This window comes from Poecilia reticulata, chromosome 16 (genome assembly GCF_904066995.2).
Source record: "Poecilia reticulata chromosome 16, P_reticulata-male-v2, whole genome shotgun sequence".
Classification (NCBI taxonomy): domain Eukaryota; kingdom Metazoa; phylum Chordata; class Actinopteri; order Cyprinodontiformes; family Poeciliidae; genus Poecilia; species Poecilia reticulata.
This window is the reverse complement of record NC_088845.1, coordinates 12,565,233-12,579,560: the sequence shown is the minus strand read 5'-3', so window position 1 is coordinate 12,579,560 and position 14,328 is coordinate 12,565,233. Positions and strand designations below refer to the sequence as shown.

The following is a 14,328-nucleotide window of genomic DNA, read 5'->3' as shown; positions in this document are numbered from 1 at the left end:
TTAACAATTGTAACGTTTGCTGATTTGATGATCCAGGAGAGGAAATTACAAAATCTTTTTTATCAAACACATAAACAAAACAATGATTATTTTTGTCGCCTTGTAGGTTTTTTACAGTTCTGGTTGTGGCAGCTTTACGTCTCATTGTCTCTTGTATCATGGTCACTATTAGTCACCAAAGTTAGCAACATCTCTCAGTAACACCAATACTGAAAGCTACACTACACAGTCCCCACAGCGTTGACCTCTTATAAACTTTTCTATGCTCCTTCAGTAGCTAGCTGTGTTTCTGTGCAAACACTAGCAGGGTTTTTTATACCGACTTTACAGCTAATAACATTTTTGTTCTCGTTTTTATAACCCTGGCTCCTTTGTCTCAGTTGAAACAATGCGGACTCATTTTTCCCTTCAGAACCAGAAGCCTACCTCGGAGGAGATCCTGCTGATTGCGGAGCAGCTGAACATGGAGAAGGAGGTGATCCGGGTTTGGTTCTGCAACCGCCGGCAGAAAGAGAAGCGCATCAACCCAACCAGTGCCACCCCTCCGCTGCCCAGCCAGCCCCCCACTGCCCCACAAACGCACAAGCCGCCCTGCTACAGCCCTCATATGGTGAATATCAGACCGACGTGTCTCCGTCTGGAGACGATCTGTTATCGTCTCGCAGCGTCTCATCTGTACCGTTTTGGTTTTTTTCTGACCAGATGTCCAGCCAGCTGTCGCAGGCCGTGACCAGTCTCAGCAGCACAACAGTGACCACCATGTCCTCCATTTGTCCCCTGACCTCCAGCCTCACTTCCACTCACCCCTCTCTCACCTCAGCCCACCCCCCTCTGAGCTCCACACCCTCCCCAGCGACTCCTCCACCTCCTCCCCGCAGCACAGCCAGCCCTGCCACTCCCAGCCACAGTACACTCAACCTAAACACAGGGTAAGAGACCCGGAGACGTTCACAGGATGCAGGGCCGGCACAAAACTGTCTGGGGCCCCAGGAGGAGAATGTTTGTATGAAGGCACCAGGCCATTTAGAGCCGTGAAACCCAACCCTGGTCCTCAAGGCACACTGACCTGCATGTTTTAGATGTTCCCCTGCTTCAACACACATGATTTCAATTGATGGCTGATTAACAGATTTTTGCTGAATGTGTTGAAGCAGGGGAGCATCTAAAACATGCAGGTCAGTGTGCCTTGAGGACCAGGGTTGGGAAACACTGATTTAGAGCAGTAAAAACTTGCAATCTGACAGAGCCTGACGAGAAAACCAGTAAAGAGATTTCCCAGTGGCAGATAGAAAATGAGCAGCTGCATTTTGTAGCTCTAACACTTTTCTTCGGTAACTAAATGTAGAGTGCTCAATAACCAGTTTGTGCAGACACATCTGCACTTTCAAATGTTAAAACTTGTCTAGTCTTTCTAAGCCAGCAGAATGCCGTCCTTGTTGCCAATTTTACATGAGACCCAAACCTTCACAAGCTTTTTATCTTGTCTCTGCAATTTATGGCATGTTGGTCAATTTTTCAAAGTGAAGTTTTGGGACAAATAGTGAAATTTCTTAGATCCAATGGTCCAATCGTCTATCATTTATTGTGATTTTAATTTAATTTAATTTAATGTATTTATTTATTTATTTTATTTGACTTAGCAGGTGAATAATGTGCAGCCTCTGAAAACAGATTTTATGGTCTGGATTATTAATTTTTTCATTATTATCATTTCATTTTTTAATTAAAATATAAAATTTTAATGAAAAATATATTTTTTTATTATTTTCCATTTTAATAATAAAATTTTTAATATAGAATTAGCTCCTGAAACAACATATTAATTTTGACATGTATATTCCAATGAGTCGAAGGCTCTTGGGCGCCCCCTGCTGTCCTGGAGCCCCGAGCAGCTGCTTGGTTTGCTTGCACTTTGGACTGGCTCTTACATAATACTTTATATAAAAGGCCAGCTCAGGTAGATTGCAGAATTCATTATGTCTGGTGGAAATTTTAGTTTTGGAAAACAAACAGAAGAAAAAAGAAAATAGCACGTTTGAGTAGTTCCTCTGTTAAGAAAATATTTCTAATTGTTTTAGCCACTAAAATTAACCTTTAAGTTAATTTGACTATGTAGGATAATAAAGTACAACAACGTAAAAATAAGCTTTTTTGTTTAATTTTTACAGTATGAAATAAAAATATACATAAAGAAAAATTGCAGCATTTAAAAATTTATTTATCTGATGTTTCATAGCAAAAATAAAAAAAATATTATTTAATGCATTGTTAATCACTGTTTCTTTTTGCACACTTCCCATCACAAGTTATTAAATTTAGGAAAATGAAACCCACAGTGCTGCTTCACATTGCCACACATTTTCATAATTATAATTCCAATTTATACTGCGCAGCAGCATGCAGAGTTCAGCTGCAGTTTGTATTTAAATTATTGACACCCGGCTCAAATGCATACACTGATAATCAGCCATTCCACTGTATACTTCAACTTCCTCTTTGCAGCGACAGAATCTAATCCTGTGTGTTGTGTTCACAGCTTGTGGCGTATGGGTAAAAAGAACGGCGAAATGTCCAACTACATCACTGACTTTGCTGCAAACTTGAGGTGAGACGCAGGCTACACATATCACACCTAAAAAGTTTGTGCACCTTAGCTTTGTGTGAATTAACTGTGCTAAAAATGAATAGATATGTAGAGCTTTGAACTTTTTCCTCCTTGCTTTTTCTGAGCCTTCCACCCAGACAGACGTCTGTCTGGGTGGATGAGTTTATCCTTTGCCTTTTCTTGCTGCTAAACTTGCTTTTTTCCCCCCCTCTCCTCTTCTCCTCTGCCTGTCTGTGTTTGTGTACATGCTTGCACACGCGTGTGCCGCAACAGGAACACTGTGATGGGAGTTAACACGGGGATGAGCCAAGCCCTCCTCGGTAACAATCCCCTGGCCACTATCCAAGGTGTGTGTTTGTAAAAGCAGGGAAACGGAGGCACAGACATTTAATAATTAATGAAGGAAAAATAACGGTTTAACTGCTAATAAACACTTGATCCTTAAGACGGTTAAGGTTGTTGTGAAACAATATATTTATTTTAAAAAAATGCAGTACCTTGCAATAATACCTATATTGGTTTATTCCGTTTTATGTAATGGGCCAATAAAATCACAATAGTGTTGGTGCATACTGAGTGATTACTTGTTGTGTTAAAAGGGGTTTTGCAAATTAAAGTCTGAAAAGTGTGGTGTGCATTTGTACTCAGCCACCGTGACTCAAAACTTGTGCATTTTAGTGTACATCTCTACTGGCTTCATACACTTAGAGATTAAAATATTGTTCTTGTCTTTGTGGGAAAATAGAGTTAGACATGTTCAACAGATGCTCAGTTGTATGTTACCTGGACTTTGAGTAGGCCATTACTCTGGCCCAAGTCTCTAGTGTTCTGCAGGCTCTATTTAGGTCCAGCTTTCTTCTCTTTAACTCCCAGCTTAAGAAAAGCATCCTTGCAGCATGATGCTGCCACCACTTTAATTCACAATGGAGACGGTGTGAGCAGCTTACAGTGTCGCACGAAACAACAGGACTTTTTATGGCCTTCTTTCAGCAATGACTTTCTTTTGTACCCTAATGAATAAGTGAATGAGTAATAGGTTTCTCAAGAAGAAGTTCTACTATTTGAAATGCGGATCTCTGCAGCCCCTCTGAAGCTGCCAGGGGTATCTTGTGTGAGTGATTAATGCTTCTTACCCCGTGTCAGTTTCAGTGGGTTGATAGGTTTCTCTTCACCATCAGATAATGGCCTCAGCTGTGTCTTATTAAAATGCTCGGCTCAGGAATTTGTTTCAACTCTACACTAATCGTCTGAACAGGCGACTTCTTAAGACGATTGTAAGCGCTGGCTTTAGTTTTCAGAATAACGGGAGCTACAAACAAATCCACGCTTCTCCTATTTTTATTTGTAATCTTTGTAAAGCCACACATTCGCATTTCCTCCTGGCCGTGGTCATCATGTGATAAGATGTGGAAATGTTTGAGGGGTACGAACAGCTTGACAAGGCACTGTAAATAAACGCATGTTGGTAGATTTTCCTCCTCTTAAGCAGTTACAGTCTCACTCACTCCCACACAGATGTGAACCTTGAAACTCACATGCACACACAGAGCATGACACGCGTCGTTATTCACCTTCCTACACTTGAGAACAGCGCAAGAAAAGCCTTGAAACAAACTCCTGGTTTCTCCCCCCTGCGGTGACCGACCCCCCCCCCCTCCCCACCTGTGAAGAGCCGGCGTCAGTTTGACAACCGATCGGTTTTAATCACCTCCAACGGGGTGAGAGAGAGAGAAAGAGAGACTGACGGAGGGGGCAGGGGGCTCATCAAAAACAGAAGTGCGATGATGACTAATACAGTTACACACAGTGGATGAATCAAGTCGCTCTGGTTGACTACCGACTGGAGACACGGATGAATAGGCAGCCCAGTGTGTTTGCTCATCAACAGTGTGAAACAGCTGAGACAGAGAGCGCGCTCCTTAGGAAATAAATAGCTTATTTTTCATCAGACGTCGCCATCTACAGCCATTAATCGATCTCAGCATGTGTGTGCTCGTGTGTCACTGTGCTTACGCTAATGTGTGGGCTCGTGTTTTTGTTTGTCAGGTGCTGTTTTGCTCATCTTTACCCTTTTCGTCTGTTTTGAACGTCAGTATTTTTGCTCTTTGAGTCAGGAAACCATCTGTTTGAGAAGCTCATTTGCTGTTTAGGAATCATACGAACATGAGTGTATTTGATTTAACGTCAAGAAGCTTTAGAAAATAACCATCCAGATACCACAATGTGGCTTTCTTCAATAAAATAGGAGTTTTGATGTTTTTTGTGGACTTTAGTTGAAGCTTGAATCTTGAAACTATGTATTTAGTTAACCATTTAATAACATGCGTCACCTTTTTATTCTCGTTGTCTGATATTAAGTCGGATTTAATGTCATACTTGACTTAGTCTGACTATGGAGAAGCATAATTTCAATTTGCTTACTGGCAGAATAATAAATGAGCAAACGTGCACGTGCTTGTTTTTATTTGTTCAAATTCAGAGTTTTGCATATGTGGGTAGTTGACAGAGTTTCTTGTAAACTTTATGACTTGGGTGAAATATCTTGGGTTTCCTTGCTCAAGTTTCTCACAGCAGCTTGCTGAAAGTTTCGCTCATTCCTCCTGACAGAACAGGTGCAGCTGAGTCGGGTTCGCAGGCCGTCTCTTCTGTAGATTCCCTATCTGACTGAGATCAGGGTTTTGTGATGGCCAGTCCTACACATTGGTGTCATTAAGCTGCATTGTAACTAATTTGATGGTTTGTTTCGACCCTTTTGCTCCCAAACTTTATCCTCCTGACTGATGTCTTTAGATGTTGCTTCAGCATTTCCACATAAAGTTCATAAAGATGTTCTTTAAGTGCAGACGTTTACGCATTAGGATGTTGTCACCGTTTCGACGTTATTTATCATACGCCATGTGACACACGATTCACGACCTACACAAGCGCCGTGCATTATCTATATTATCTAAGACTTCTCTTTTGATATTATTTAAGATTTCGTTGTATGGAAAATCAGTGACTCATCTTGGGGTCATATGCTAAAATATGTCGATGAATCACTTTCTCAGAGTTTTATCTTCCACCCACTATGAGCAAAATTACGAACCAGAATCAAGTAATTAATATGAAACAGCAAGCGGCACAAAAGCGCAAACTACATGCGGCGACATCTGCTCCTTATCAACTGTTTTTAATGGGTCTAAATGTGGACGACTCTGTTGATCACTGCAGTAAAAATAAGAGCTTTGATAGTTTTATATTAAAGACAAAAATTGTCTTTAGCAGTATAACTCCAACACAGGAAAATATATTTAAATGTTTTGCATAATTTAAGAAAATATAGACCCATATTTCTTTTTAAATATCCGGATAAAATACAACTGCTAGTAAACTGCATCACCTGGGTTTGCTTTTTCCTACGACACATGATGTAGATCATTAGATGATTAATATGACCTGAGAAAGCAAGGCATCTTAAAGTTTTAGAATAGTCTAGTCAAGGTTTGGGTTTAAATGAGCTTAAATCAGACACAAACCAATCTCAAGCCTCGATAGGAGAGAGAGCATCAGATAAGGAAGACTGTTTGATGTTGAATGTGTATCAGTCGACGTTTCTAAATCTCTCTCACTAGACCTTTGAGAATGAAAGATAAACATTTTAAAGAGACAAAAAAACAACAAAGCCTTGATTATTATAAAGTAGATGTAGCTTTACGTAATCTAACAGGGACGAACTGCGCTGAAAAAAGAGAATGGAGCTCCAATTGAAAACAAATGTGTTAATTTAGCACATTTAAAGTTTGTCAAACTTACTTTATCTACATTTGCTTAACATAGCAACTTATTAAACTTTACTTGAATAAAACTGATTTAAATTATAGTAATTTAATATATTTAAGTACATTAAAATATCTTAAAATAAATTATGTATTTTTAAATATATATTAATACATATATTTCATACCAATACAGTTATATAATATATTAATATAATATTAAATGTATTTAATATTGAGGTATATTAAATACATTTAATATATTTTAATGCTTTGAAATGTATTGAAATTTATTTTAATATATTAAATAAATTAAAATATATTCATATATTTAAGCCTGTTTTTTTTGTTTGTTTTTTGTTTTTGGGTGTGTAAACTACAGGATAAAATGGCAGCCATGTTGACATGACGATAATAAAAAATGAAAGTTATTGTTTTTAATTCCTGCATCTCCTTTTCTGTCCCCAGCCCTAGCAGCCAGTGGTGGCCAGCTGCCTCTTTCCACTCTTGAGGGCGGCAGCAAGGTGATGCTCGGGTCGTCTGGGGGTCAAGGAGGCGGGCTTCCCTCCTCCCTCTTCCTCAACCACCCGACCCTCCTTCACATGGGTCAGAGCCCCGGCGCTGGACTGGTCAGCGCCGCCATAGCCAAAGTCTCCCAGCCCTCACACTTCCCTTCGGCCAGCAGCATCAGCCCCACGCCCTGCTCCCCCTCCCCCTGCTCCAGCCCTGCCTCCTCCTGCTCCTCCAGCGAAATGGCACACAGCCCGTCCTCCCTGGGGGGGCCCAAGATTGAGTGACCACACCCGGGGGTCAATCAGAGAGGAGCAGAAAGGATTAAACAAGAACCTCACCTTTCACACCAAAGCTATCTCTTTCTCTCTCTTGTGCTCTTCTTTCGTTTTTGTTTTTGTTTTTTTTCCCGGCGTCTCTCTCCGTCTTTCTCTCCAAGTCTTTCGATGCCAAAAATACACAGAATGAAAGAGGAGAGAAGGAGGGAAAGAAGTAAGAGAAGGGAAAAGGAGGAGAAAGATTGAAACCAAAAATCTTTATGTATCCAGACGGATGAAACGGAGACAGCAGTGGACATTTTTCTCTAAAACGTGTGACGTGGCACGTCTCTCTGAAGGAAAACAAACCAATGACTCTGCAACAAAGAGGTGGAAGAGACGGCACGTCCGAGTGCATAAACCAAAAATGACAAAAAGATAACTTTGACTATAAGACAAGAAGGAATGGCAGCGCGGATAAAAAGAAACAAAGAGGAGAACTATCCTTTTTTTTTTTTTTTTAAATAATGTCATTTTCCAAAAAGCTGCGGATCTGAAAGAAGAAGAGGCGATGCGAGGAGGATACGTTTAAACCAAAAATTTTACCTGAGGAGGAGCTGGAAGAATACACAATGAGACAAAAAAAAAAAAAAAAAAAAAAACGACAACCAAACCAAAATCACAAATACCAAAAATACGGAGAGAAAAGCTTTATTCAAAGGACGTGTAAATACTGAAGCTATCCAGGACCAGGACTCTACTGCTACTGCAACAAGCAAACACACAAGCATACGAAACATGAAGAACCAGCTCATCCTGTCACTGACTCATTCTGTCTCTCACTTCATGTGTCTCTCACTGATTTTTTTTTATAATTTTGTAAAATAGTGTTACTTTTTTTGCATCGTGTGTGTGAGCGTCTGCTAGAAGAGCGTAAAATTGCATTCATTTTTCTAAAGTTCAACTTTTTAACACATTATTTTCTAAGTACAGTTTAACATTAGTTTTTTTTTTTTACTATTTATTAGTGCTGTTACACATTTCAGCTCCTATTTATTGTTGTGTGCTACTGTAGTTTTAGCTCTCGTCATTATCATCGCCATCATCTTCGTCTGCGTCATCATCGTTGCCATGTATTTTGTTTGTAACGCGACTCGCCCCGCAGCAGGACAGATGACGGAAGTGATCCAGTCCTCACCAAGTGCCGCTAACTCGCAGATCGAGATGGCTCACTTTGCTGTAACTTACAGTGCGAATTCATTCGTTAGGAACAGGTTGATGTTTTTAAGTGCTTATTTAGACTGCCCGACCCTCACTCTTTAAGATAAAAGTATTGAATGTTGTTTCTTTCTCAGTAAAAAAAAAAAAAAAGAAATCCTAATAAGTTAGTCCATAAATGAATTTATATGTAAAAGAATTGATAAAATGTATTAAATACTGAGCCACAAAAGCATTTTTATTTTTATTTTTTGGTAATGGCAGCTTATCACGTGAAATAAATCTTGTTGTATTGTGTCCTACTAGAGGCTAAGTCCAAGTCTTTCTAAAGCCCTTTGTGGCTCTAATTTTCTCCTGAGAAACTCTTCTGACTATCCATTAAACTCATTTGTCCTAGGAGGAGCAGCTGGTCTTAGCTGGTTAATGGTGAAACGATGTTCAACTCAACTCTTAATTTTAGCCCAATCAGTGCTCTGGGAAATATTCAGAACCTTAGAAACATGTCAGCAACCAACGGCATCCCTTCGATTTGCAACAATAAAGTTTTCAGAAAGCTCTTTGCAGATAATTGTCATGCTCTTCGTAAGAAAGCTTTTAGAGAAGACCTATTATGCAAAATTCACATATTGCAAATTTGTATGCTTCCATTTGGGTCTCAACTGCTTCTAAAAATAGCTTTAAAATAAGCAGCCAGCTATTTTTAGGCAATAAGTTAATGTTTTTGGAGTCTGGAAAATGAACCTCCTGATTGTTAAATCACAATCAACAGTCACTTTGCCGTTACCTAGCAACACCATTCCCATTACCTGGCAACCCAAGCAAGTTTACCAAGGTATGTGCTGTACAATGGCTGCTGGAAAAGACAAGTGTTTTGTTGTTGATTAACCATTCAGAAACCACTTGCTGCATTGTTGTTCGTTGTGTAGGAGGCTCTACTACTGCTTCTCAAAGATGTACAGGTGCATCATTACGCATCTGTTTGCAGCCGTTTTCACGTGTGAGTGTAAACGTTGAGTTGAAGGGCGTGGCCAGCAGCAACATATTTGGATTTAAAGTGACAACATGCCTTAAAACAGCTCATTCTGAAAGGAGCTCAAAATAGATAGAAAAATCTCATTATCTAAGAATAATTTTGTGCAAAAAATTTAATAAACATGTTTCGTATAGCTCATAGACGTATCCTCAACCGTTTAAGGAAGCACAACAGGTCACCTTTACTGGACTAGCCAACATTTATTTACTCTTATAAAAGCTTTCTTAGTACAGATTAGATTCCACTTTACAACAGATAACTTTATTATGGACTAATTTGTTTTGATTTCTTTGGGGCTGCTTGTTTTTTTTTTTTGTTTGTTTTTTGTTTTTTTACCAACATCTGATCTGGTTTTAATCTCAGCTGCCACATTAGAAATACATTTACTGAGAGAAACGCTGATGTGTTCGATACTTGTCGGGCTCGTTATCAGGGCAGTCCGTGTCTAAATGAACATGCCCAGGAAACTTCGCACGCTGAAAATGATGTTGAAAGTATGAAATAGGGGGCTGTGATGGGAGATTTGAAGGATTAACCACTGAGACTGAAGGCTAAATAAGTCAATAAAGCCAAGTTTAGTCACAGCTTGCTCTCGTCCCTGCCTCGTCTATCAGCACAGACCGCCTGACATCTGTACGTCTCGATGTATACGTCTGCTTCCATCATCGCTTCATCAGTCACATTTCACATGTCATTTTCCACCCCACTCTTCCATTAATCCTCAGATAGATACCAAAGCATTATGTTCTTCTCGAGCCTTAGCCGAGACATAAACACAATAAAGACGCGCCCGTGGAGGGTGTGGGGGCATTTCTGAGGGAAGGGGCTGAGAACAGGATGCTGCCACTGAAAGGCCCCACTGGTGAATCTCCTTCACCTGAAAGCTTTATGTAGGGGCTGATCTTATACTCTGGACACCCCTCCCCCACCTCCTCACACACACACACACACACAACAAAGGGTAGTCACACTTTTTTTTTAAAGAGGATACCAAAAACAAACCCAAACCAAACCAAAAAGACGAACTCTCACTACCCAAGGAATGACTGAAGCAAACCAAAAATAACCCAAACCAAATGTGGCTGGAGGGAGGAGGGGAGGAGGACCAGCGGATATCTGCCTGTCCGTCTGTTAGCTTTAGGCCTGCAGAACTGTGGCCCGCTCTGAAACTGTGTAGCACTGATGGAGGGATGAACCGACAGGCGGAAAGACAAGACAAACAAAGGATGGGTCCCTTCCTCCCTTCCTCTGCCTCCCTCTCTCCAGCTCGGCTCTCTGGTCCTGGATGGAGCTAAACGCAAATGACCTCACTGAACTGAAATCTGTTTTTATTTCAGATGTTTTTAGTTTTGATTCTGATTCCTTTCTCCCCTCTGCTGTGTCTCTTGATGCCGTTTCATGTACTGTATTTTAGTGCTTATCACTTATTTGGAATAACGTACTCGCTTACTTACTTACTACAAGAGCTCCTTATTTTTTTCGTAGTCGTGCTAGAGATTTTTATCAGGTGGTTGACGATAAAAACAAAAAAAATACTGTGAAAATTTAGCTTCCAGATTTTTATTAGCCTGTCCTGGCGGGGGGAGTGGGGAGGGAGGGGGGGATATAGACGACACAAAAGCCAAATTGAGCAGCAAACCTTGAACTCGTCAAACCAAATACTGAAGCAAACCAAATTGTGCACGAGGACAAAGAAAACGGGTCAGTTTGTCTGAGGTGAGCGTTTTCTGCATGCAAGTGTTCGTTGGAGGCTTAAAAGTGAAGACGTGGATTGGGTCGGGAGCGATGTCTTGTAATTTTTGAACCCAAAGACGGCAATCTGAGCTACACTTTAAGATGCAGAGCTGTGTTCTCGCAGCGCAGGCCTCGGTTTATTTGACGCGTGGGGAGTTGGACTCTATCCAAAGAATATTTGGTTTGATCCTCGCCGGGCAAAACAGTCGACACACGAGAATCGTTTCACGAACCAAGCTTTAGGTGTGTAAGGGAGGGTTTGCGCCTTAAAGGTGAGGCCTTCGCTCCACATTGACTCTTAGACGGAATGTATCTGTTAGTGCTTCTATAGATTTTGTAGAAAAAAAAGATCTATGTTCTACTGCTTACTTATCGCTGATGTACTGAAAAGAAAAAAAAACTAAAAAAACAAAAAAAGACTTTGAGAAAAAAAAAAAGATCCTTAAAACATTGATAACTTGATTTTAGACCAAAAATTTTAACTATCTCTCTTTGGATTTTTATTTTTTTTTATTTCTCTTTTCTTTTTTTCAATTATGATTTAGACTTTTGATTGTACTATTTATTCAGGGTTGATTTATTGGCTTGTCTATTTATTCGTTAATTTATTTCTAGAGGTGCTTTTCTGATCATTTGATGGGTTTGTAATGGATTTTCTTATGTTATGCCCCCTGTTAAAGGTCTTAATTTTACTTCTTTACACCAAATAATACCAGAAATGTATTTTAAAAGCCCCGTAGAGACTCTACATACAGCTCAACATCAGTAAAGATGTGTAACAAGTCTTTAAATAAATTCATATTTCATTGCCATAACATAATCCTACACTGAAAATCTTTAGAAAATCCAATGATAAGTGATAATTGTTTTTAACATCATTGATGGCACACTTATTAGAGCATCTGATTATTCCTTTATATTTATTGCATCAATTTAATTTAAGTTGTGGATCAAAGTATAATTTTCTAATTAATAATTCACAACTTCCTGTTTGTCTTGGGTATATAGTTTTGTGACACCAAGGTCATTTCTCTTGACAGTTCTCAAAATAAGACTCTCAGGAGATCATGCCACGTGTTGATCTTAATTCGCCTCAAAAATAGCTGGTTTAGCTCCTCAAACGTTTGAACTACCAGAATATTTTATATGATAACCTGATGCAATTTTCCAGAAAAATGAAAATGGGTCATCAAAAGATCATTTAGCCGATTAATGTTTCATAAACTGAGCAAAACAATAAAAACATGATTCACTAGATGCATCACTAGATGCAAAACAAAGTACAGCTCAGTGCCCAGACCTACACACTGTTGGCAAAAGGTGGTTGTGAAATGAATTAACAGCATGAGAACCAACCATTTTACCACGTGGCATTTTCTCCACATTGAACTTTCTTCCTGCAATAAATGATGAATTTATTTTAAGCCGTCTGCACATCTCTACCAGGTGTTTCCGTTAATGTTGCAGGCCCTGTGAATTTAAAGTGGCAGCACTGTGCGCAAAACATCTCATGAGCTTTTCGACACAGAACAAGTTAACATTTTTGATTTCCTTGACTTACATTTTCCCTTCAATCTCCTTGAAGTTCGAACTCTGATGAGTAAACATGAAAGCGGTTTGACTGAGTCTTATCGCGAGGCGCGCGTTGTGGCACAGAGCTGCTTCTTTCTTTTAATACTCCCCACCTCAAACCAAGAGCTTTACTGTTACGCCAAAAACACAGGAGAGGAGTATCAACGGGGACAAAAGGCTGAAGTGTTTTTTTTTTCATGACAGAGACAACAGAAGGAGGCAGAGTCCCACATTACCCTCTAACTAACTTCTTGTCTCTGTTTCGTTTTGCTTCTGTGTCTTGTTTTGTTTTCACTTTCCTGTACGATTGCTTTAAAATGATTTCTTCATCCGCTGTCGGATGTAAAAAGAGAGATAGTTCATCATATACCTCATATTCTTTGATGATAAACCAAATAGATGAATGCTTTAAAAAGCGGGGTTCAGGTGCGGATCAGGGTCCTGGAATGGGTCCAGGTGCAGGACGGTGTGTTTGCTCTGTGAGACTCTTCAGGCTCCACAGAGCTGCACGCTGCTTCCCCCCCCCCCTCCCTGGGAACTCAACCCTCTCCTCACATTTGAGCCTCACTGCTTCCTCCCTGTCAAACCTGGACTGTGGGCTTGATGCTGCTCTTTGACTCGGATCTCAGACCAGCTCTGGATCTGGGTCCGCCTCGCAGCGGCTTTATCACCAAAGCTGCCCCCTCTCCGGTCCCTAACGCCCGACGAGGGGGCTTGTTGTTCAGTTTAATGCCAGGGAGCAGCTGACTGAGGTAACTAGGTGACATGTACAGACAGTTATGTGTATGTGTGTGTTGAGGAAGTGGAAGCTGGAGGGAGAGGTGAGCACATAATCCGAACGTCTGGATTCTCCGTGTTTTCCCCCTTTTGGAGGAAAGGAGAAAGATCGACTCTGCTGTGCAACTCAGGGTTTGATGGACTTGCTGCACGGTGCAGGACTGTGGTGGGGATACCCCACTAAGCGAATGATACCAAAGTCTATGCCCCACCATGGATCCAGCACTATGTGCACACTCCCTAAAATCTTGATACTGGCAGAGTGTTTGCTGAAAAGCTCTGTTACAAAACAATGGCAGCAGGGTTTGTCTTATCTACATAAATTATACTCTTCAACAATTTCAGAGCAAGGATCTTTAAAGGGCTCTTTTTTGTCATCTTAGCACAAAGACTGGAATTAACGCACTTAAAGCGGACGTGTTATGCAAAATTCAAATTTACTTCCATTTGGGTTTCTACCGCTTCTGAAAACAGTCAATGCATTTAAAAACACACCCAGACATTTTTTGTCAATAAGTGAATTTTTCTTATGTCTGAAAAATGAGCCGTTGTTAAGGTAGGCTTTGCACCGCTACCTAGCAGTCCAGCCTGTTACCAAGCAACTCAATTGGAGCTCCAGCACGTTTGGCCAGCTGGTTTTACTGATGAATGCGCTGTACAATGGCTGCTGGAAAAGACAAGTGTTTAATTCTTAACTTAACATTTAGGTACCATTTGTTGCATTCTCATTGGTTGTGCAGGAGGCTCCAATTCTGCTTTTCAAAGACGTACAATGTTGTACAATTGCGCACCTGTTTGCAGCCATTTTCATGTGTGAGTGTAAGCGTTAAGTTGGGGGGGGGGCGTGGCCTGCTGCAGCTTATT

The 14,328-nt window shown here is 40.4% G+C and overlaps 1 protein-coding gene across 4 annotated transcripts in view; it reads left to right on the top strand.

Annotated features, from left to right (window-relative positions):
• The window catches only part of pou2f2b (POU class 2 homeobox 2b), a 60,868-nt gene extending 50,903 nt beyond the window's left edge, over positions 1 to 9,965 (top strand). For 3 of the 4 annotated variants that reach the window (XM_008431322.3, XM_008431320.3, XM_008431321.3), the window contains 5 exons: positions 413 to 610; positions 703 to 929; positions 2,537 to 2,605; positions 2,879 to 2,952; positions 6,832 to 9,965. In XM_008431322.3, coding sequence (XP_008429544.1) covers positions 413 to 610; positions 703 to 929; positions 2,537 to 2,605; positions 2,879 to 2,952; positions 6,832 to 7,160 — 897 coding nt within the window. In that variant the 3' untranslated portion in view covers positions 7,161 to 9,965. The remainder of the gene's footprint in view (positions 1 to 412; positions 611 to 702; positions 930 to 2,536; positions 2,606 to 2,878; positions 2,953 to 6,831) is intronic. The other variant, XM_008431323.3, reaches the window with a different exon arrangement.
• Positions 9,966 to 14,328: the final 4,363 nt, after the last annotated feature.